General features: G+C 42.7%; 1 protein-coding gene across 1 annotated transcript in view; it reads left to right on the top strand.

Moving 5' to 3' along the window:
- Nucleotides 1–25,776, top strand: part of MATN2 (matrilin 2) — an 81,714-nt gene that overhangs the window by 7,284 nt on the left and 48,654 nt on the right. Inside the window, exon 2 of the mRNA XM_075213846.1 lies at nt 5,444–5,560. Coding sequence (XP_075069947.1) covers nt 5,446–5,560 — 115 coding nt within the window. The 5' untranslated portion in view covers nt 5,444–5,445. The remainder of the gene's footprint in view (nt 1–5,443; nt 5,561–25,776) is intronic.

Genomic DNA, 25,776 nt, shown 5'->3' on the forward strand with positions numbered 1-25,776 from the left:
GGGCACATATATTTGCTTCCCCAGCCAGGACATGAGCCAGGACAGTGGCATGAGCTGAAGTTAGCAATCTATAAGCTCTCAGGACTACCTAATGTCTTGAGGGCTATAGATTGCACAGACATTGCGTGGAGACCACCTTGCAACAGGGCGGAGACCGATATAAACCACCACTATTCCCGCTGTCTGTGGACTGTGACGCAATTATGAGGATCGTGAATGTAGTTGCAGCAGAAGCGGAACTAGCGAGCTGTGGGCCCGGGAGGAGGGAATCAGGGCCACCATCTCGCTAGTTCCCCGTGCAACGGGCCCCATTATCTCCATGGGCCCCGGTGCATCGCACCTGCTGTACGAATGGTAGTTCCGCCACTAAATTGCAGGCTATGCTGGCTCGTGTTATAACACCTATATCCTGCATCAGTCAGACCTTTATGAGCGGTTTCAGAGGGTTCCGGTGGTGGAGGGATGCCTACTGGATATGTAAGTAAAAGCATATGCACCGCCTTAATTACTCCCAATATAAGTTTAATCATTGAAGTTTAAAATATTGCACTGTTGTTCACATTTATACCTAAAAACCAAGTTTGGTTGTAAAAATATAATACAACACTAAAAAATGATAAAAAAAAATTAAAAACATCAAACTATGGCAGAAATGTAATCAAACATAACAGGAACCAGCTCATAAACAAACATATTTATTAAGTAAACACCTAAATTCAAAATCATTAAAAACTCCCACAAGTAAAAACAATAAATATAATCCTTTGTCCAGGAATGTGAGTCAGAATGAACAAAAGTTCTGAAAAACTGCCTTACTGGATGGTGGCTGGAGAGGGGAGTTAACTTGGTTCCAGAAAGTGTGTTACAGATCAAAGCTGGATACTGGATGGAGTATTTTACCGGAAGGCAGGAGATGGAAAGACACCAAAGCTGCCACCGGATAAAATGTCACAAGAGGCAGTGAGAGCTGGCATCGGATATCAATATGAAACTTGGGCTGAATTGGAGCAACGTCTTTCCATCGTTGAACAAGATTTTTAGTTCAGTTTAAAAATCAATCTATAACTAGCATCATCGCCATCACCATTTATTTATATAGCGCCACTAATTCCGCAGCGCTGTACAGAGAACTCACTCACATCAGTCCCTGCCCCATTGGGGCTTACAGTCTAAATTCCCTAACACAGACAGACAGACTAGGGTCAATTTGTTAGCAGCCAATTAACCTACCAGTATGTTTTTGGAGTGTGGGAGGAAACCAGAGCACCCGTAGGAAACCTACGCAAACACGGGGAGAACATACAAACTCCACACAGATAAGGCCATGGTTGGAAACTGAACTCATGACCCCAGTGCTGCGAGGCAGAAGTGCTAACCACTACACCACCGTGCTGTCCATAATCGTTCATCGTTGCAGTGTACACACTAATGCGATATTGGGCCAAACGGTCGTTTATGGTGTGATTAGCCTGATAATTGGCTGAAAACCTTCTAGTGTGTACCCAGCCTTAAACCAACAAAGCACTCTTCTCTCCTGTACTCTGTCTAATGTTCTAGAAGAAGCTAGCCTTTTATAGTGCTGATGAGGTCAAAATAGCGCATGTTACAAAACAGCCAGTCAGAACCTAGCTACATTTGAAAAAACTTTTTTTACTTGAATCGCTGGAGATTTTCATAGTTCTCGGGGTTTTCTTCATTTTTTTTAAACCAAGGGCTAGATTTACTAAGCTGCGGGTTTGAAAAAGTGGGGATGTTGCCTATAGCAACCAATCAGATTCTAGCTGTCATTTTGTAGAAGGTACTAAATAAATGAAAGCTAGAATCTGATTAGTTGCTATAGGCAACATCCCCACTTTTTCAAACCCGCAGGTTAGCAAATCTAGCCCCAAGTGTTTATTAATGGTCACATAGTATATACAATGCAATATGAATACATGTTATATCATACAAAGTACAATCAATACTTTAAATAAAGGTACAGAGCTCTCTGTGCATCGGAAAGGGAATAGGTCAGATTCTATTAGATGATGTAAAAGAAGGACAAGTATATTTTTACATTTAAAAGGAAGATTAAGGAAAGAAAAGAAGGAGAGAAAGAAAGAGAGAGATAAATGATAAAGAGATAGGTAAAGGAGGAGAGGGGTGGTGTGGCAGAAATCACCCCAGAATAAGATGCAGTAAGTAGAGGAGGGGAAGGATTGTGAATGGGTAGGGGGTATGACTAAGTAAAGGGGCAGCGGTATTGGAAGTAAGACATCCATGGGTCCCAGACCTTGTTAAAAGACTTGGCGGAGTTCCGTATAACGCTAGTCATGTATTCCATCCGATGAGTTTGCCAAATCCTATTAGTCACAGCGGTAAGTGAAGGGGGAGTGACCTGTTTCCATTCAATGGCAACTTGACATGTGGCCGCTGAAATAATGTGGCAAGCAAGTTTATTTTGGTGCCTAGTGGCCATGGAAAATCCGAGGGGTAGAAGGAAACATTTAGGGTCGAGGGGTAAAGGAATTTGGATCACCGTTTCTATCAAAGATTTAACTTCGCGCCAGAAAGGGATCATGGTTCTCGGTTTTGAAACTGCCCAAACATCAATGGTGATTTTAGTTTGGACCCTCAAAGCCGCTGAATAATACAGAAGGTTAAAATCACTGGCGATGTCCGGGGTTTAAAAACCACCAACAAAATTGTAGCTTGATACATTTCCCCCAGGATGTACAAGCAGAGGATTTCTCAAGAAAAACATCTTTAGAATATTAACATCATTTTTATTAGGCTTGGTCGGGATACCTGGTACATTTATTATTAATGTGAAATTTTCAATGAAGGACACTTATTTACATAAGTGCATCTCATATATACAATACCCCTGCAGGTCTGTGCTTTTAAAGCTGTGCAAATGGTCCTCCATCCCCTGGCTGGTACCTGCTGGCCAAATCCCGCCAGTAATAATATCACAGCTGGCTTCCTGTCCTGATCCTCAGCCTTCTAAAACGTTAGGACAACACCTAGGCTGGCAATGTACAACTATGGCTTCACAAGGGAGATGCTGCAATATTCTTACTGCCAAAACCCAGTAGATTGCAGAACCTATTCCAACAAGCGGGAACAGAGTGTTCCTGCATCTCAGTTTACACCTACAGTGCAGTTTGTTCAGAATAAACGCAGTTTCCATTATTTTGAATCATAGTGACATGAAAATCTTTAATATGTGTGCAAATAACAATGTAATTAAAACTTCAAACTATACCAATGGGACATGTGTAATAACAGCAGTTCCTTGTCCCCTTAGTCTAGTTCCAAAGTGACCAGGCATCCTGCAAATAGTAGCACATGCAGTCACTACCATAAAGTGTAATTGTACGTATAAGGCGCATTTTGCGGAAGAATTGCGCGCTGCGCATCTACGTTCTTCTGGATCGAAAATGACCTTTATAGTTTGGATTTATCTTTCAATTTAGTAGCTCTTTGCAATTAAAAATGACTGGGAAGTAGTAAAATTAGGTCTTTATAGATGATCTTCTGTTTTAGTATAGCGGTGAGTCAGCTTTCTCTATTAACCAACAATAAAGTACCAAACGGGGAATAATCATCACCTTTGTTTGCTGGAAACTGTAAATTATAACGTGATGTCTGTAGAAACAACCAGTAATTATCCAGTGCTGAATGGCAGGCCCCGCGGGTACTGAGGGCGCTAACTTGAATAGTTCAAAATGAATAAATGTAGATCTAATTTTTATTTATATAAGAGAGAAGGAAAGAAAGGAAACCGTTCCAGGTGGCAAATGCAGAAACCAGGTGCTGAATAGAGGATCCTGCCAGTTTTACCATATAAACACGGCAGAGCTCTAACGATCTGAGAATGATCTGGCATGCTGTGTGTACAATGCCAACTGTCAGATCGTACATTAAAATCAATTGGGTACCAGAATCACCTTCTATACCTTGTCTGTGGCTCGTCAGCAGATTTAAAAAGTTTAATGACTGCAGACACTGAACCGAACGTCCAGTTTGCAGCGTATGTTGCCACTCCTTGTGAATTTATTATGAAGTTATGTAAATGATCTTGCCAAGAATCTCAGTAGAACTTCCAAGCTGCAAAGAACTCCTGTTTTAATAGGGCCATTAAAGTAGACAAATGTTGATCTCTCTATATTGCCTGTAATTTGAGAATGTTTTTCCTTAAACCCATTCCAAGACAGAATATTTATTTAAGCCATCAAAGGTTGGAAAACGTTTCCATAAGTAAGCTCGAGTATGAATGTATTTAGACAAACGTTTAAAATAGAGAAAGATTGTCAGCTTTTTTATTTTACTTGTCGGAAAAAAAGTCTGCCCACCAAAGGCCTCGTTGTCAGTCTGTTTACGGAGGTCTGTTAAACCCTTTACGACAAGATGGCTATTGCAGCTGGTAGAGCTGACGGTTCTGTCCTGCTCCTATAACATTGCACAGCAGACACAGATTTCCTCCCTATTCTCTCCTAATATTGTGGCTTTACTGTGCATTTGCACTTTATCTCCTTACTAGCAAAAGTGTGCTGCTGCCCGGTGCAGAATTATTAATGGTTAAAATCGCAATGTCAAGGCGTGCGTCTATGCCTTTGTGTCTGTGTGTTTGGACTCACATGCTGCCTGCGACTATCTATTCCTGAAAAGGTGTTTCAAGAGTGTGTGTTTATTTGTATGTATATAACAGTATGTGTACCAGAAGTATTTATCACGTCTTTCTGCAAGCTTCTATCCTTGTGTCCATATTGTAGTATTTTACAGTTACCTACTCACCTGTAATGTCCAAGAGATTTTCAAAATAGGGTGAGACCTCCCAGACATTTGCGCAATTCATCCGCAAGGCCGCTAACCTGCCTATAAGGTGGGTGGGAACACGCCATGATAATTCATATCTTCGGCCCGCCCACCTCAGACATGCGGTACATTTTTTTGCAAAAGCGCAGCTGTAAGGAGCAGAATGTGTCCTATTAAATTATAGAACAAGACAGTGTTACTGGCACGTTTGACCAGCCAGATACTTGATATCATTTTGCATTGAGAAAAAGGCTGTACACCGAGCAATTGTGGATCCCTAAATGTTCCTTCATCATCTCCAGCAGTTCATTTAAATTATCCAATGCCATAAAATTCAATCTCTTTTTTTTCAATCAGCACTTTCTAATGTATGTCCTGATCGGCCCAATTTCTCTCATCTGGAAAACTGCAAACTGTGCATATATGTAATAATTGATTATTGATGTGCAAGAAATTGAACAGCAACGATGGACCAAAGTGCCGCCCCTGTACCACTGCTGCCCAAGCCTGATGTGGTCTTTCCATAAATGTGGCCGAACGATACATTATCCTCTCTTTTGTCTGTGTTGTGGGTTTGAAGCTACTTATACTGCCTTGTGGTTTTATGTGTATCTGTATCCATGATTACCTCTATCTATTGCAGACATGAGTCTTATGAACGCGTGCATCATGCTCCCGCTGCTCTTTCTGGCTGCAGAGACGGTAGAGAAGCGACAATCAGGTGGAAAATTGGAAGCCAAAGTTCAAGCTAATTTATTAAGTAAGTCAACTTCAGATTTTACATCTAGACCCCAAGACTGAGACATCCTGTAGCACGTATACGTCAAGAGGGCTTTGTATAAGTCTGGAACACGCATTCAAAAAATTAACTCATTTAAAATTGATCACATACTGAATTCACAAAGAAAGGAAGCTACATTTTTGTCTGTATTATAACAGAGACTGGACGGTGAATAGCCCGTGATTGGTTGTTGCGCAGTGGGTGTCTCTAACGCCACCTTCCTTCTGCACAGCACCTGTTTACGAACACATACGAAAGCGCGCACTGTGCCGTAATAACGGCTTCAGTATAATTCGTATTTTTTGATGCGCATTTAGCTTGTATATTGAACGGATAAAATCAAAACTGGTGTAAACAAGGGGCTGCAAGCACAAGAGACGTGTAACTGGACGGAAGTATGATGTGCGCATAAGTAGCGCCACATTTTTGAACCGAGACGTATTTACGTTGCACCAATGCACCTGTGTGCAGATTTAAATAAGGAACACGCTGGAGTCCGTCTTTAAAGTATTACCTTCAATATATAATATCGCATGGGTGTTCTTAAAGTTTTTTATTTATATTTTTGTTCATTACGTTTTTTGGTAGAGTTCCTTTTTATAATGTAATAAAGATTTCAAAAGAAAACAAATAAATAACAAGTAAATGAATAAAGTATTCTGGTACTAGAAAGAAAATGAGCACTCATAATTTTTCAGGTTTACACCCCACTTCCGCCTCTCCATCCCTGATTAGACCATCAATATATCCAGGATGAAGCTCCATCAATTCAGAGTAAAGTAGCAGAAAGCTTGATGTAAAGTGATTCATTAGGTTAATTAGAAGAAGAAATGTAACATATCCAGGAACTGATTTGGAATTTAGCAGAATGCTGAGGCTACGTACATACGGCCCTTCTCAGTGTCCGTGGTGTGCTAGGTTTGGCCCGATGTATCACAATGGAACAGAAATTCCAAACAGAGTTCCACTGAATGTGGCCCGGCTTTGTGCAGGCTCAGAAGTGCGGAGCCAGGGGTCTCTGGAGTGGTAAAAAGACACATTCCCGTCCCCACCCAAAAAAATTTTGTTATGGGACCTAGTGATTGCTGGCTATGTCCCTGCTTCCACCCTTCCTTAGAGAGTCTAAAAACAGGTCAAATTTGAGAAGCTGAGTTGGAAGTGTCATTTGTACAAAGCCCAATTTCCGTAGAATATTTTTACATGCAGACAAGGTTGTCACATTCAGACACGAATATTAAAGATACAATGTTACTATTTAAGTAGCTCCTACTTGAAATGTAAAGTAGGGTTTGTAGTTGGTTTGGCAGAATCCTTTAATAAAGGATTTGCTATGTGGCCAATAGCATACATTTGGATGCAGCATTACTAGATAGAATGGATCAGACTGGGATGGACAAATTACCCTTCCCGTGGCAATCTAAAAGACACCCTAGTGACTGAAACAGACCCTTATATAGCATCGTTGGGCCACTTGCATGACAGTCCTGTGGTGACCTCGGGCTTGCGCTAGACATAACTTTTTAACACCTGCAGAGCCGAGAGCTCCATGAGACTTTGTCACAGCCGTGCTAGTTATTTTGAGCAGTAAAAACACCAGGGGGTAAATGTATCAAGCTGAGAGTTTTCCAACGGGTTTGAAAAACCAATCAGATTCTAGCTATCATTTAGCTAGAATCTGATTGGTTGCCATAGGCAACATCTCCACTTTTCAAACCCGCCGGAAAACTCTCAGCTTGATACATTTACCGCCAGAAGTACAACAAGTGCTGTGTTAGAATAAAACTGTAGCGGATGCTTGAAATGCTGGATTTTTTTATTTAATCTGATGATTAACTGAGCCATCCTTTTATAATGCAAAACTGAGATTCTTTCATATTAAGCTAATTTCACTGGTTTTCTCACAAATTCAGCATCCTGCCAAAATACACCACCGTGTTCATGGACGTGTCTTACATCCTTGTTGACTTTAGAGGTGTCTCTCAGTCCTGGAAAGAGTCTGTGTCAGAAAATATTGTGGTTCAGTGATTGACAGTAGGAGGTGTAATACTGAATGATATTTATTACTGTGTATTTATGGCACTATGACAGTATCCTCTATGTGTAACTGCTGCTGTGTGTTAAGTCTTTTTGTGGGCATGCGCAGTAGTGAAATTTATATTTTACGCAACTGGACCTAGGTCCAACTCTACATGAGACCCTCCATGTCTGACTGCCCCCTCATACATGACTGCTTTGTTAGAAGTAGGGATGTGCACCGGCGACTTTTGAGGTCTCGTGTTTTGTGTTTTGGATCCGGATTTTCGTTATTTTTGAGGTTCGGATTTGTCTCGCAAAACACTTGACGAAAGGTCTCGGTTCGGATTTAAGGTATTGGATTCGGATTTTTTTTGAAAAAAACATAAAAAGTTTAAAAATCAAGTTTTTGGGCTTATTTTCACTCCTAGGCTATTATTAACCTCAATAACATTCAATAACAAGCATTTCTACTAATTTACAGTGTATTGTGAACACCTCACAATATAGTTATTAGTCCAAAACGTTGCAACAAGGTATCTTTCTGGACTGCGTAGAGGAGTGGGTCACCACAATATATATTAAAAACCCTGAACTTTTATGATTCGCACCAATAATTGTACCTGGACTGCGTAGAGGAGTGGGTCACCACAATATATTAAAAACCCTGAACTTTTATGATTCGCACCAATAATTGTACCTGGACTGCGTAGAGGAGTGGGTCACCACAATATATTAAAAACCCTGAACTTTTATGATTCGCACCAATAATTGTACCTGGACTGCGTAGAGGAGTGGGTCACCACAATAACTTAAAAACCCTGAACTTTTATGATTCGCACCAATAATTGTACCTGGACTGCGTAGAGGAGTGGGTCACCACAATATATTAAAAACCCTGAACTTTTATGATTCGCACCAATAATTGTACCTGGACTGCGTAGAGGAGTGGGTCACCACAATATCTTAAAAACCCTGAACTTTTATGATTCGCACCAATAATTGTACCTGGACTGCGTAGAGGAGTGGGTCACCACAATATCTTAAAAACCCTGAACTTTTATGATTCGCACCAATAATTGTACCTGGACTGCGTAGAGGAGTGGGTCACCACAATATCTTAAAAACCCTGAACTTTTATGATTCGCACCAATAATTGTACCTGGACTGCGTAGAGGAGTGGGTCACCACAATATCTTAAAAACCCTGAACTTTTATGATTCGCACCAATAAATGTACCTGGACTGCGTAGAGGAGTGGGTCACCACAAGATATATTAAAAACCCTGAACTTTTATGATTCGCACCAATAAATGTACCTGGACTGCATAGAGGAGTGGGTCACCACAATATCTATTAAAAACCCTGAACTTTTATGAATCGCACCAATAAATGTACCTGGACTGCGTATAGGAGTGGGTCACCACAAGATATCTTAAAAACCCTGAACTTTTATGAATCGCACCAATAAATGTACCTGGACTGCGTAGAGGAGTGGGTCACCACAATATATATTAAAAACCCTGAACTTTTATGATTCGCACCAATAAATGTATCTGGACTGCGTAGAGGAGTGGGCACTGGGCACCACAATAAAATATATAAAAAACCTTCAACAGATCTGCATTACACTACACATACGGCTGCTCCTCCATCCTCTCCATCATATACATGTTGGAGTTTTAGCGTGTGACAACCTCTTGTTTTTGATAATGTCAGTGCATTTGGAATATTTTTCAATTTGCCCCACACCACTGAATGTACTTTATCTATGATACGCAATACGCATCTATCTATCTTGACTGCGTAGTGTGGTGGCCCCGGTACACAATTTGGTACCGAGGCCACAATATAATTAAAAAACCCTCCACGTGTCGGAATTCCACCAAACAAGTATCTGGACTGCATAGTGGGGTGGCCCCGGTACCCAATTTGATACCGGGGCCACAATACCTCCTCCAAACATGCTACAGACAATTCGTCATTGAGAGACCCCAGACAGACAGGGTCGAAGTGTTATTGTTTGACTTTGTAAACCCAAAAAAATGTCCCTGTTGCACATAGTCGTGCAATGAAGACTGACTTTTTCATTTAAAGGCACGATCTTTAAAGTGTAGTGTTTGTAAGTCTAAGTCATATTATACTTTTGGTAAAATTGGTTTTTTTTGTTCCTCTTTATGGTAATTAATTAGTAATAGAATTAAAGTAGGAAATAGAATTAAATAGAATTAAAGTAGGAAATAGAGTGGTATAGAGTTGTAGTGTGGTATAGATAGAGTGGTCCACACAATATAATAATAAAACCCTCAACTGGTCTGAATTCCACCAAACAAGTATCTTGACTGCGTAGTGTGGTGGCCCCGGTACACAATTTGGTACCGGGGCCACAATACCTCCTCCAAACATGCTACAGACAATTCGTCATTGAGAGACCCCAGACAGACAGGGTCGAAGTGTTATTGTTTGACTTTGTAAACCCAAAAAAATGTCCCTGTTGCACATAGTCGTGCAATGAAGACTGACTTTTTCATTTAAAGGCACGATCTTTAAAGTGTAGTGTTTGTAAGTCTAAGTCATATTATACTTTTGGTAAAATTGGTTTTTTTTGTTCCTCTTTATGGTAATTAATTAGTAATAGAATTAAAGTAGGAAATAGAATTAAATAGAATTAAAGTAGGAAATAGAGTGGTATAGAGTTGTAGTGTGGTATAGATAGAGTGGTCCACACAATATAATAATAAAACCCTCAACTGGTCTGAATTCCACCAAACAAGTATCTTGACTGCGTAGTGTGGTGGCCCCGGTACACAATTTGGTACCGAGGCCACAATATAATTAAAAAACCCTCCACGTGTCGGAATTCCACCAAACAAGTATCTGGACTGCATAGTGGGGTGGCCCCGGTACCCAATTTGATACCGGGGCCACAATACCTCCTCCAAACATGCTACAGACAATTCGTCATTGAGAGACCCCAGACAGACAGGGTCGAAGTGTTATTGTTTGACTTTGTAAACCCAAAAAAATGTCCCTGTTGCACTTGCACATAGTCGTGCAATGAAGACTGACTTTTTCATTTAAAGGCACGATCTTTAAAGTGTCAGAAAGAGAGAGAAGACACAGGAGAGGAGAGTTGTAGCTGGGGACCTGGGGTGGAAGCTCCCAGGCTCCCCCAGCATTGCCTGGAAGTCTGAGCGTGGTGACTGAGCCAGGGCAAGGAATGTGTGCCCTGGATGAGGGGGAGAACTCCATGCCACTATAGTGAACCCAAGAGAGAGGGGGACACTGCACATGGAAGAGGCCCTGGAGTGAGGGCTGCTACAAGAGGCATGGTAGCTGTAGTGTCAGATCCTGAGGCTGAGAGTACACAGAGTGACGTGTCAGAGCACAGGAGACATTATCCCCGCAGAGGAGGGATGAGCTGCAGTTGAGAGGTATGTTGTTGAAATAGGACATGCACACTTTAACAAACCAATCATTTCAGCGACAGGGCCTACCAAACAACTTTGACTGAAATGATTGGTTTGTTTGGGCCCCCACACCAAAAAAGCTATTCATCTCTCCCTGTACAGACTAAACAGGCTCTACTGAGGCAAGATGTCGTCCTCATCCTCAACCTCTGATTCCTCTCCCCCTACAGTGTCTACTTCCTCCTCATCACACATTATCAATTCGTCCCCGCTGGACTCCACAACCACAGGTCCCTCTGTAGTATCTGGAGGGCAGTGCTGTACTTCATTGAGGAATTGATTATTCATTTTTATAAACATCATTTTTTCAACGTTGTGAGGAAGCAACCTCCTTCGCCGCTCACTGACCAGGTTCCCCGCTGCACTAAAAACTCTTTCCGAGTACACACTGGAGGGGGGACAACTCAGGTAAAATAGAGCCAGTTTGTACAGGGGCTTCCAAACTGCCTTTTTTTCCTGCCAGTAACAATATGGACTGTCTGACATGTCTACTTGGATGGTGTCAGCAAAGTAATCATCCACAATTTTTTCTATTGTCACAGCATCCAATGCAGCGAGAGTAGACATGTCTGCAATGGTTGGCAGGTCCTTCAGTCCGGACCAGATGTTATCAGCATCCCCGCCAGTGCCTCTTTTGGGAAAACTGAGCTTTTTCCTCGCAGCCATAGATGTGGAAGAAAATGAGGGTGGAGCTGTTGGCATGTCACGGTCCTCTTCAGAGGACAATCTCCTGACCAGCAGGTCTTTGCACCGCTGTAGACTTGTGTCCGCCGGAAACAGAGACACAACATACGCTTTAAACCGAGGATCGAGCACGGTGGCCAGAATGTATTCCTCTGACTTTAAAAGAGTGACCACCCTCGGATCCTGGCAAAGCGTACGAAGGGCTACATCCACAAGAGCTACATGCTTGCTGTAATCGCAATGGCTTACCAGCTCCTCCCTCACTTTCTCCAGCTGCTTCTGCAACAGCCTGATCAGGGGAATGACCTGACTCAAGCTGGCAGTGTCGGAACTGACTTCTCGTGTGGCAAGTTCAAATGGCTGCAGAACCTTGCACAACACGGAAATCAGTCTCCACTGCGCTTGACTCAGGCGCATCCCCACTCCTTTGCCTATGTCGTAGGTGGCTGTGTAGGCCTGAATGGCCTTTTGCTGCTCCTCCATCCTCTGCAGCATATAGAGGGTGGAGTTCCAGCGCGTCACAACCTCTTGTTTGAGGTGATGGCAGGGCAGGTTCAAGCTTTTTTGATGTGCCTCTAGTCTGCGGTAGGCACTGGCTGAATGCCGAAAGTGTCCAGCAATTTTGCGGGCCACCGCAAGCATCTCCTGCACACCCCTGTCACTCTTGAGGTAATGCTGCACCACCAAATTAATGGTGTGGGCAAAACATGGGACGTGCTGGAAATTGCCCATATTTAATGCCCGCACAATGTTACTGGCATTGTCTGACACCACAAATCCCCATGAGAGTCTAAGTGGGGTAAGCCACTGGGAGATAATTTCCCTCATTTTCTCTAATATGTTGTCAGCGTTGTGCCTCTTATTAAAGCCTGTAATGCACAATGTTGCCTGCCTTTGCATGAGCAGCCATTTTGTAGATGCTGCTACTGATGCAGCTGTTGCTGTTGCTGCGGAAGGGGATGCATCTACCCAGTGGGCTGTCACAGTCATATAGTCCTTCGTTTGCCCAGAACCACTTGTCCACATGTCCGTGGTTAAGTGGACAGTGGGTACAACCGCATTTTTAAGAGCACTGAGGACACTTGATCGTACTTTTCTGTACATTTTTGGTATCGCCTGCCTAGTGAAGTGGAATCTCGAGGGGATTTGGTACCGGGGACACAATACCTCCATCAACCCTCTAAATCCCACTCCACTGATGGCGGACACCGGGCGCACGTCTAACACCAACATTGCAGTTACAGCCGCAGTTATACGCTTTGCAATAGGGTGACTACTATCGTATTTGGTGGTCATGGCAAACGACTGTTGGACGGTCAATTGTTTGGTGAAAGACTTAGCGGTCTTACGACTTCCCCTCTGGGAAGATGACCGACTAACAGCAGCAACAGCAGCAGTGGCAGTAGTAGGCGTACCGCTGCAGGATTCCTCGGATGAATCCCGTATTGAGGAGGACTCAGTCTGGCTGCTGACTTGGGCTGCAGGACTGAATCTGATGGAGATTGTGGAGGAAGTTGACGAGGAGGGTGTTGCTGGTGTGTATCCAACTGGACCACGGGATTTAGGTGTCCCTGTACCGATGAGGGTCCTAGCCCCAGTTCCTGAACTAACCACTGAACTATGAAGGTTATTCAGGTGACGTATAAGGGAGGATGTTCCTAGGTGGGCAAGATCCTTACCCCTGCTTATTTGAGCTTTACATAAGCTACATATTGCCATACATTGGTTGTCTGGATTTGGATAAAAATAACTCCAGACCGAAGAGGTGCATTTTTTGGTCTTCTGACCAGGCATGACGATGGGCTTTTTCATCCCATGGACATCAGCTTTTTCCCCCCCTGGTGCCTCATTTACAATAACCACATCACCATCCTCATCATCAAGTTCCTCCACAGCGCCAGCTACATCATCAATAGCCTCCTCCCGAGCCACCTCTTCCCGTACAGTGATGGGAAGGTCAGGCTTGACAACCACCAACACCCTTGGACTCGCCTTGGGGATTTGTGATAATTTCTCTTTAGAAGGCAGAGTTGTTTACTGTTTTGTTGCTGACAGCATAACTCTCTTCAATTTTTTGTAGGGGGGGGGAGGAGGAGGAGGGCTAAGATCCGTGGGTGAAGCTGAACCACTAGTCATGAACACGGGCCAGGGCCTAAGCCGTTCCTTGCCACTCCGTGTCGTAAATGGCATATTGGCAACTTTACGTTTCTCCTCAGATGATTTTAAGTTTCTCTTTTTGCTACTTTTTCTTAACTTGGGCTTTTTGGATTTTACATGCCCGGTACTACGAGATTGGGCATCGGGCTTGGAAGACGACGTTGATGGCATTTCATCGTCTATGTCATGACTAGTGGCAGCAGCTTCAGCATTAGGAGGAAGTGGGTCTTGATCTTTCCCTACTTTATCCTCCAAATTTTTGGTCTCCATTATATGTAGCACAAGATACTGCAGAATGTGTGAACTTGGTAATATTGCAGTACCAATGGACTTATACTGCTGGATTGGTTTTGCAAATTTGGTTATAATTATTATTTTTTATTTTTTTTAAAAATTTTTTATTTTTTTTTACTTTTTTCTTATTTTTAAAAAACTTGGGAATAGTGGGGAAATAACTATGCCCTTAGAAGCACAGAGCACAGGACACAGCACCACTGGACTGAACAGGACACGGCACAGGACCCAGCAGCACTACGGAACTCAGCAGGACAGAGCACAGGACACAGCACCACTGGACTGATACTGCAGAATGTGTGAACTTGGTAATATTGCAGTACCAATGGACTTATAATGCTGGATTGGTTTTGCAAATTTGGTTATAATTATTATATATTTTTTTTTTTTTTAAATTTTTTATTTTTTTTTACTTTTTTTTTATTTTTTAAAAACTTGGGAATAATGGGGAAATAACTATGCCCTTAGAAGCACAGAGCATAGGACACAGCACCACTGGACTGAACAGGACACGGCACAGGACCCAGCAGCACTACGGAACTCAGCAGGACAGAGCACAGGACACAGCACCACTGGACTGATACTGCAGAATGTGTAAACTTTGTAATATTGCAGTACCACTGGACTTTTACTGCTGAATGTGTGAACTTGGTAATATTGCAGTACCAATGGGCTTATACTGCAGGATTGGTTGTGAAAATTTTGTGGTAATTAAAAAATATTAAAGTAGTTTTTGGTATTTTTTAAAAAAACTTTTTTTTATTTTTTTAAACACAGGGGAATATTGGGGAAATAACTATGCCCTTAGAAGCACAGAGCACAGGACACAGCACCACTGGACTGAACAGGACACAGCACAGGACCCAGCAGCACCACTGACCTCAGAAGGACAGAGCACAGCACACAGCACCACTGGACTGATACTGCAGAACACAGCACAGCACAGCACAGCACAGCACTAAACAGCACAGCACAGCACAGCACTAAACAGCACAGCACTAAACAGCACAGAACTAAACAGCACAGAACTAAACAGCACAGAACTAAACAGCACAGAGGACCACCTAACACACCCTCCCTCTACCCTGATCAATGCCCGAGTGAAGATGGCGGCGACTAGCGGGGAATTTATAGGATCCGAGTATCGCGAGATCCGACAACGGGATTATGAGTCAGAGCCTCAGTTTCACTTTTGAATTTGGCGCCAATACCCGGATCTGTCTCGGATCCGACTCGGATCCGCAACGTTCGGGTGGGCTCGGATTTCAGAAATCCGAGTGCGCTCATCCCTAGTTAGAAGGGGGACAAAATACAAGGTTTTGTTTACTCATTATTTTTTTTTGAGCCCTTAGGAATCATGATTTTTATTAATTAAAAATTGATTAAAAAAAAATCTCCATCCAGGAGGTCACTAAGTTACAAAAAAATGCAACTTCCCTGTTGTGTGATGGTCCAGTGATCCAGCAGGTTCCCTTCTTTCCCCCAAATGCTCCATAGGTACAATCATGTCTCTGCTTAAGAAGATTTACAAACATTATGTGGTATTGTCAATGCATCACCTGCAATATGAATGGAGAGTACTCGGGGAGGGTTGTCAGGCACCGTTTCCGTGCCGCTTCCCCTGCACAGGGACGGGCGCCTGCTTCCGGTCCTCGGGCGTCTGGTTGCCGGGCAACCAGATGCACTTCCTCTGGGCCTGCCGACTAGCTCAGCGGTTGCGCTATTGTCGGCCCCAGCGGTGGCGTTCTGCGTCACCACCGCCGGTAATTAGGGCCTCCCCCCTCCTCTATTTATATCAGACTCTGGTGCCAAATTGCTATTGGTTCCCCCTGGTCCAGCGTTCCAGTGGTTCCTGCTATTCTGTGTGCATCTAGTGTATGACCCGTTACCTGACCTACCCGCTTTCTTCATCCTTTGACTACCTTGCTCCCAGTGTTTGACCCGGATTGTTGACGACGTTTACGGATTCTCCTTTGGTACTGCCTGACTCCTCTTCTATCTACGCTTCACTGGTTGCTCACTCTGAGGACCGCGACCTGCGTGTCCCCCGCAGTGAAGTCCATACTCCCTTGCGGCGGTCCCTGGTGAAGACCTGGGCAACGTTAGACTCCGCACCTCATTGTTAAGTAGCGCTAAAATGAGTAAGCAACTCCTTCAGACTACAGTAACGTGACAAGAGGCATGTGGATAGGGAGTTCTCAGGGGAGGGGCATGTGAATAATGAGTACTCAGGGGAGGGCCATCGACAACGCCACTTGTGGGTAAATGTATGAAAGTCCGGTTATGTAATATTGACAGTTTTCTGTGGGTTTTCCGGCCATATTTAAAACTGCAATTTAATTAAAGGCAAGACCCGCCAGGGTTTATGATATTGCTGTTTTAAATATGGTCATTTGGCAAAACCAGACTTTCAGACATTCATCCCTTGGTATTTGAAATGACCCTCCATTGAAGCAGAAGGAGGGACACCGCTGAGCAATGAGGCCTTCGGGGGACCTGTTAACCCATACACATTATTTGTTGCATACTAGAATTTATGTGTATGGCTATATTGTCATGTTCATTGCTCTGCAACAGTGTAAAAATGTATCATCCATAAACCTCAATAGAACAGAGTCACCCAAGTTATGAGAAAATGCAGAACGTGTGTATGGCTTACTTGTACAGCTTTGGCAAGACATAACAGTTTAACGAAAGATCTCCCAAGTATTTTATTTCAGGATGATATCCAATTACGAAAGAAAGATAAAGTTTATATGTCAAATTCATGAGTGATTACATATAGTTAGGAGTAATTATCCTGCGGATGTGTCCTTCCTGGAGGAAGGCCTCTCCTTTCTACTCTTTAAGGGATGACCACATTCCAGCAGTTGAGTGAGAAAGGAAACACACTGGACAGGTTATGATAAGCCAACCATGTATTAGTCCAAAAGCCTGTTGTTTACCATGAGTCCAGATACTAACACTCATTGGAATTTTCCCAGCTTGGGGAATATAGTGTTGAGACTCGGCCAGGATTCTCTGTTGGTGCATACACCGTGTTAATTCCATTTGTCATATACTATTCAACCAAGCTGTGCAAAATGATCCTTCACAAAATACATTTTCAGAGGTTTGTTGAAGTGTCTGGGTTTATAGTGCATTAGACTAGTTAGATATAACTATACTATACATAGGAGTGTGAGAACAATTTTTCTATAATTATTTTCAATGTTTCTGGAAATTAAAAGTACATTAGTTATGTTTTTTACTTCAAGTACTTAATTTTATTTTATTTTTTAAACACTTTGTTTTACATCTGTGGATTGTGCGTTATTTACACCTATATGAAGCAATAAATTTTCTTGAAATGATTGGAAGTGTACTGGTTGTTGGCACCTCTGAAGTGGTGTAAAGTTTCCACATAGCGCCTTGTATCATCAAGAAAGTCTATACCCTACGGCCTGCGCCCACCTTGCCCACCTCAACTTGGCTCTCCACTGGTATCTTCCCCTCATCCTTCAAAGCTGCTTGTTTCTTGCCCATCTTAAAAAACCTAATCTTGGCCCCAATCAGTTACCGCCCCATATCTCTCCTCCCGTTTGCTTCTAAACGTCAAATGGTTAATCTACAACCGTCTCACTAGCTACCTCTCCACCAACTCCCTTCTCGATCCTCTCCAATCAGGATCCCGCCTTCTCCACTTCACAGAAACTGCACTGACCAAAGTAACTAACGATCTTCTACTTGCTAAATCTGAAGGCTACTACTCCCTACCTATCCTCTTGAATCTGCAGCCTTGGACGCAGTTGATCACCCTCTTTTGCTGCACACCCTTCACACTATTGTTTCCTGGTTCACCTCTTATCTCTCTGACCGCTCCTTCTCTGTTTCTACCTCCTCCCCACCTTCTTCTCTTCCCGTGGGAGTCCCTCAGGGCTCCGTCCTTGGCCCTCTCCTCTTTTCTCTGTTTACCTCTTCACTGGGCGAACTTATCACTTCCTTGGGGCTCCAGTACCGCCTCTACGCCAGTGATTCTCAAATCTATCATCTCTTGACCTCTCCCCTTCCCTCCTCACTAATGTATCCCTAATGTATCCTGCTGCCTCTCTGCCATCTCTTCCTGGATGTCCCATCATTTCCTTAAACCTAACATGGTCAAATTTGAACTTATAGTCTTCCCTCCCTCTAGAGTCTCCTTCCCTGCCACCCTCTCTATCTCTATTGGTAATACCAACATCTCCTATTGAATTGAATGTACAAGGATTAGTAAAAAGCGTTCTCCAGCCAGCTCCTAGTTACATTTCCCCCTTAAGACCAGCAGTAATAGTGTAGCGTTGACAAGTGACGTATTTCTGTGTGTTGGGCTCTGAATCTGTACAAATTGTTGCAAGTCAGCTTTTTTAACAGTCAGGAACATCAAAATGTCGCGGATCCCACTTTTGGATTAACTAGGTTGGGGTAAGTAGTGTCGGTGTGTTACACACCGTTATTTAGTACCCAACCCAACCCCAAGACCATTGGTATTATATTTCAGTGTGTAGTATATTAAAGTCAGGAGGAAGTCATCATTTTTCTGATCATTTTGCGCCATCCTTAATTCCTCCTTCTCGTTCACCCCCCCAGAACCAATCTCTTACCCAATCTTGTCACTTCCAGCTCTGCAACAAACACTCGTATCAGACCCTTCCACTCCTACGATGCCACCAAAACTCTCATTCATTGTCTTATAATTTCTCGATCACTGCAGCTGTCTCCTTACTGGCCTCTCCTCTACAATCCATACTTAACACTGCAGCAAGACTTACCTCCCTCTCTCGTCGCTCCACTTCTGCTTCCCCTCTCTGCCAAGCCTTACACTGGCTCCTATTCCCCTACTGAATCCTCTTAAACTCCTCACTTACAAACCCCTGTCCAACTCCACTGCTCCCAACCTCATCCCCATACATACTCCTTTCTCCACTCTCATCTCCATGCATACCGCCATCTCTGCCTTACCTCCCCTCTGGTAACCATGTGTCACTCTTGCATCCAAAATTTCTCCTGTGCTGCGCTCCAACCTCTGGAATGATCTCCCTCGTTCTATCAGATTATCCTCAAGCCTGCAAAGCTTCAAACACTCCCTGAAAACCCACCTTTTAATTAAAGCCTATCGTTCCACCAATAAACCACTCCCCTGCCCTCTTTATCTTTCCTGTGTGTCCGTTTCACTTATATGAAGTATACCTCATGCTCATTCATCCTCCCCTCTTAGTGTCACCCATTCTTGTTTGAACACACACATCTGATTTACACTGTCCAGTGTGCTTCCTTTCTCACTAGGTGTCACCCGTTTGTCTGCCCCATCCTCTCTAGACTGTAAGATCTTGCGAGCAGGGCCCTCTTACCTCTTGTCCTCTTATTTTCATTACCTATGCTTTTTGCTTGCTAGCTATGGTTTGCACCCACTCTGTCCTTGGTCTACACATCTCTCTGTCTTCGCACCTCTACGATTGGCTCTGGTCCTGTTAGATCCAGCCACACTCATGGGCACAGGTTTCAGCTTGCAGTGAATCATTCTCCCACCTTTCCTCCTACCTTCTATTAGTTATAGAATGTTGCTACACCCCTTGCAGCTCTTTGCCCATTGCGGCTATAGGTAGGTGTGTCGTAACTTGTTTTGCAATGTGTTTATTGTATTGTCCTATAATGCTATGTACTATTTTGTTGTAGTCTCTTTCTGTACGGTGCTGCGGATCCTTTGTGGCACCCTATAAATAAAGGATAATAGTAAGAGCAATAATCCTTATTTATTCAGTTGATAATTCTGAAAGGGGGAGATAGAAACTACTAAAATAAAACTCTGGGGTTCATGTCTCCTCTTTGTTATATTGCCGCTGATTATCAGTAAGCTAAGGTTGCAAAGATAACGGTTTTCAGTATATAAAGTGGAAAAAATCTAGGACACGTGGGAGTCTTATAAATCACCTTGTAAATAACTGCACATTGCATCTGTATGCGTTTGTAAAATGTGCATTTTTCTTTTACAATTATATGCAAAAACAGAAATGCTATTTGTCTCTAATAGGGAATAAGTTTGCAATCTACAAGAACTGAGCACAGGACTGATTCAATTATGGAGCAAACAGCCATTAGCTATGGGCCACCACTTTACTTCCTAGAGATGAAGCCGGGATAAATGCTTTGATCAGACTCCTGTCCTGGGAAGAGAAGGGAACAAGGGAGGTTCAGCTTTTTAATAAGATACTTGACAAAGGTGACCCTAAAATCCTAACTCACCTTTAATCTCTGGGGCTAACGTAAGCCTAATCCATGCTTACATTCTAATCACATACCACCCACTATTAAAGGGGAGGGGGGTATAGGGACAGAAATGAGCTGTCCTTTGATCTGCCCAGCCATGCTGCCAGCCCAGACACCATATAACTTGATTGTCTACTCTCTCGGAACGTCCGGAAAACTCCAAGGAGAGGTAGCAAACTCTCCTGCATTCCGTTCACTTCCCTAGTGAAGTCGGCTGGACAGGGAACTTGATGATGTGATTTTATGGTATTGTGCAGAGGGGGCGGGGGTGTGATGATGCGCATTGCATAGTCATGTCCCCGGCCCCCACCTGCTACTTAGACCTCCCCTTCGGAGTAACCTATTGTCATGGGCTGCTCTGCAGAGAACACATTACAGACATTTTGAGGTATCTTTGAAATTTGTCTTGCGGGCCTCCATTGGGCCCCACTAATGTAATATTTTCTTCTAACGTCTTGATGTCACTCTGGCTGGGCACCATCCTTAAATGTAGTTGCATATTTTTAAAGCTACACTCCTTGCAGGTATGTTTACCGCAATGTACAATATTGCTTCAGCCGTGCAGTTTAATTGTGCTATTGTTCTGTCACATTGTTGTCTCTCTTTAAGAAAATGTAACTTAACTGAAAAAAATGAACCACAAACCAACAAATGTGTCTGATGTTCTTTTCTCCCCCTAGAACTAGGCCTCAATTCACAAGTTAACTGCCACAGAGTATTTTTCCCTTATTTAATTTATTACATTGAGATGAAAAAAACTGAGAAGTGGAGGAAGAATTGGATAAATTGAACTCTCTTCAGAATGCCAAAAATAATCTCATCTGTTTCATTGTGATCCTGCGTCAGAGCATACGGTTTTCATTTTACAAGAAACATGAGACTATCGGCCTTTTACCAGCCATAAAAGAAAATAATATCGTATGATCTTTGCAATTTGACTGACTTTTTCAGACGCACTATATGAATGGTCTGTCAAACTGCTTGCAATCTAATGTCAAAATGCAATCATTAGTTTTAGGTGTTTAAAGTTTTAATCACTAGTATTTCTTTAACCAAGAGGCCGTCATTTAGTATATGTCCCTCAAAGATCTTGTGCTGTTGTGTTTGTGATGGAAAGTGAGTAAAAACAACAATATGAGGTGTGTTTAATGATGGTCAATAATAGTCACCATTTCAGTGGCTCTGTGCCAGATCTTGGACCCTAAAAGGAACGAGAATTATTGAAAAATGGTATCAGAATATGTTTGGGGATTAGGAGGATTGATGTTGAAATGTGATTGAATCAGGCATCCATTGATTCATTTTCTGAGTAACGCAAACTGTCATGACATTGAAGCAAAAGCAGATAGTGCAGTTAATGATCCTCTACATGTCGAAATAATAATAATTTTTAAAATTTAGTTCTACTTTTTAAGGAGGTCATTGGTTCAGTCTTTTCCATATAAACCTGCGAACTGCAAAGTTGGCCAAACATGAATTTCTGTTCAACATTTATATAAAACATGTTTCAATTCGATCGTTCATTAAAAGAGTAACAATTGTTTCACACACATTACAGTATTGATCTGCCAGCAGGGCGGCGCTACTGCTAGACAAACCTAGGGCACCAAGGTCTCGGAAATGAGTGGAATAATGTCAGTCATTCAGTGTCTTTACTATCACCGTGGCACAGGGGGGGCAGCAGTCAGCAGCTTCTTACCTGTGAATCTGCTGGCGGCTGCTTCTTCCGTGTTGGGGATGTGGAAGTGGCCTTGGAGTGTAGCGCTGGGCTTCAATGTCACAGCCTGGGGCCACACTCCCAAGAGGAGTACGTGCCTCTCCACCCCTGCTCCACACAAGATAAGTAGTGGGGTGGGGTCACACCCGGCGGGAAGAGAGGGGGCTGACGCCTGGCGGGATGTGCATGGGGCACCACCTAGGACACCTGGGGGCACACGCTGGCCCTTTGTGACAGAGCAGACAGACAATTGCAGTGTAGGACAGTTGTAGGATCATATAGTTCAATCTGTACGATTACAATACATACACTTCAATCAGTTTCAATTATTATTATTTTTTTGCTTAAATACAATAAAATTCTGCAGCATCATATAATGGTGAAGTAGAACATATTACAGAGATGTAAGAGACCAACAGGCAAAATACAGGACATTCTACATGCTTGAAGCTAAGCATAAAACTGTACATAAGACATAATAGGTAAGGTGTATACATACAGAACACTAATTCCGCAGCGCTGACAGAGAACTCAGTCACATCAGTCCCTGCCCCATTGGAGCTTACAGTCTAAATTCCCTAACACACACACACACACACACAGACTAGGGTCAATTTTTAGCAGCCAATTAAACTACCAGTATGTGTTTTTTTGGCGTGTGGGAGGAAACCGGAGCACTCGGAGGGAACCCATACAAACTCCACACAGATAAGGCCATGGTCGGGAATTGAACTCATGACCCCAGTGCTGTAACGCAGAAGTGCTAACCACTATGCCACCGTGCTGCCCAAGAAGAAGCATAGACAAGGTGGGAACGGACAAGAAGACATGAGAAGAGAGCGCCCTGCTCCTGAGAGCTTACAATCTAATAGGCAACTTCAATTTGATAGGTTTGGGATGAAAAATTTTCACCAAAAACAAACGGATTATTGATCAATCTAGCTTCAACATTTCATTATGTTGGATCAATTTTTAGCAATTGGATAAACAATGATTGGATTTTATGGCCAGCGATTACTGTGCTAATTCTTTACATGTAAATATCCCATTGATTGAAACCTACTTTTACATTCATTTTTTATTTGAATGTATCAACCCACATACAGCACTTGTACTATACAGGACCTTAAGATTCTCATTTAGTTAAGCAACTGAATTTTTTATTCTAAACATGAACGCTTGTCAAATCGTGTGTGTACAGGTCCATTGGTTTACATTATTCTTTGGGCTGTTTATTAGGCTTTAAGAACACGCAGAGCTTAAAATTAACGCCTGTGTGTATGTATTTATTTTCAGTTTCCCATTTGGTGTACTAATGCGTTTTTCCCACAAGAACACTTCACTCTAACTTACTCTAGAGACTCTGCTCTATAAAAGGACTTTGCAAATATCTTACCATAATCCTTTCTCATTCGCTGTAATCTCTATAATATGTGGTTATAAAACTTGTCTCTGTTTTCTTTTTCATATTTAATACACAATGAAAACCCAGAGTAGAGATTTATATCTGAATAAAGAGTCCGGTAATTGCTGCAGCTGGCTTCTTAGCAAAATAGCGCATTTAAATAGACAGTTCACTATGAATTCAAAGTTTGTTTAATTAGATCTTTATGGCTCTCCTACAATAGTCTTATCTTTGGCATGTGTCCCACAAAACAACATGACCCCCCCCCCCCCCCCCATGTTGCTATCTGTGCAGCAGTTATCTAAAAATAATGGGTGTAGATTGGGGTGTGTATATAAACACATTACACGTTTGCTTGTAACGTAATAAGCTTTGCCAGAACGCGCTACCGCGGTAAGCAAATACTGACTTTATGTAGGGAGCCATCACTTGTGTTCTATGGACATTGTTGGTCATTATTCGGTACAGGAGGTTACCACCTTCATGAAAGTTGTTGACTGGTACACATGTCCTCCTATATCCAAGGCAAAGAAAATAAAACAACTCTGTAAAGTAATATAAATACTTTGCTGAAAACCACAAAAATAAGATAAGTAAATAAGTAAAAGTTGCAGCATGACATATAATTAGCAATAAATGAAAGTCCTCTGGAAATGGAAAACCCGTTTAATATAATATTTAACAATCACACTGTTTAAACCTTTGTTCATTAATACTGTATATAAAATTATTCTAGAGTAATCATACATTATCACTTTTACTGTGATTGTCTAATTCTCTGGTTTAAGTAATCAATTCCAGGACTTTCCTACTTCATTCCACATTTAGGAGTCATGTAAAGTTATGTCTTGGTGCAAAATTGGCGGGCAGGACAGTCAGGGCAGCAAACACAACTTAAGCACGCCCCTTTGAGATGCATTGTATGTTGAGTTGATCTTGAAATTACAACATAAATATGTGGCACCTACATAAATAGGGTGCAGGTTTTGGAGCTGAAGATGGTGACTGACACCTACACGCTAGATTTAAGCCTGCTCATATGTTTTTGAAGTGTGCACCTCACAATACAGACTTGGAAACGCAAGCGTGCAAATACATCTTTGCTCATATGCAAACAAGGTAGATTTACATTCAACTACAAATCGAGTTTTTAAAGTTCACCCATTATCTATATATACATGGACAACCATTTTCAGCTACTTTGATGACTGAACCAATATTCATATAAAGCAGTTACTAATGACATTGGTTCACAAACAACTAGTGATATGACTTAAAATGCTTAACGGCTGATAACCTTTCCTTACATTATACTCTTATCGTTTTAATCATAACCATAATAAAGACACGACAACTTAAGTATGGGGAAAGTAACACTGGATTTATTGCCAGGTATGGTGGTGGAGAAATAGCAGTCCGAGTCGACATCCGCCAGGCCAACCAGGATGCCCCAAGCCTTCCAGGGGGCATCCGCAAACGGGGGACAACCACACACCCCAAGGTGCACATATCTACCTAAACGGGGCTACCACCCCGGGCACTACAGAACCCTCACCTTTTCTAGGCTAACGGAAGCAACCACAAGTCAACCCGGTCGGGAAGTACTTGTACCGAGACTAATAGCCTATTCCATTTGAAAACAGGTGGGTTAAGCGTGCCCGATACCGTCATGTGCCCTTACCACTGGCCGTCGACTGTACTGCGATTTCCGGCCACTGCTCCTCCAAGATAACCACCACCGCCAAACTGTACCGGTACAGGATCACTGCAGATGACCATCTTTATTGTTCCATAGGGAGGGAGGGTGGGCAACGTCCAGCAGCCTTGAGAGAAAGATTCTTCTCCGCCCATTCCAGATATAACTTCCATAACTCCTCCCCATGACTCATCCGGACGTTATGAGCAGACCACACAAATTAACCCCCAGAGTACCAATACAGTTCAATACAGCCTTAGCTTTTATTATCCTTCGAGCTTAGCTACAGCCCTCTGTTCTTAGAGTCACTCCATACTTTATGGTGCCCATCTATGGTGTGATCCAGAGGTCGGGTCAACAGCCCAGTGGCCGCATCTCAGATTTTTACATGTACGCACATATCCAGCCAAAACTGAAAGACACGATCTTTCAGCACTCAGGCCGAAACATACAGGTCAAGCGTGTTTGGACAATGACC

Source organism: Mixophyes fleayi, chromosome 5, assembly GCF_038048845.1.
Source record: "Mixophyes fleayi isolate aMixFle1 chromosome 5, aMixFle1.hap1, whole genome shotgun sequence".
Taxonomy (NCBI): domain Eukaryota; kingdom Metazoa; phylum Chordata; class Amphibia; order Anura; family Limnodynastidae; genus Mixophyes; species Mixophyes fleayi.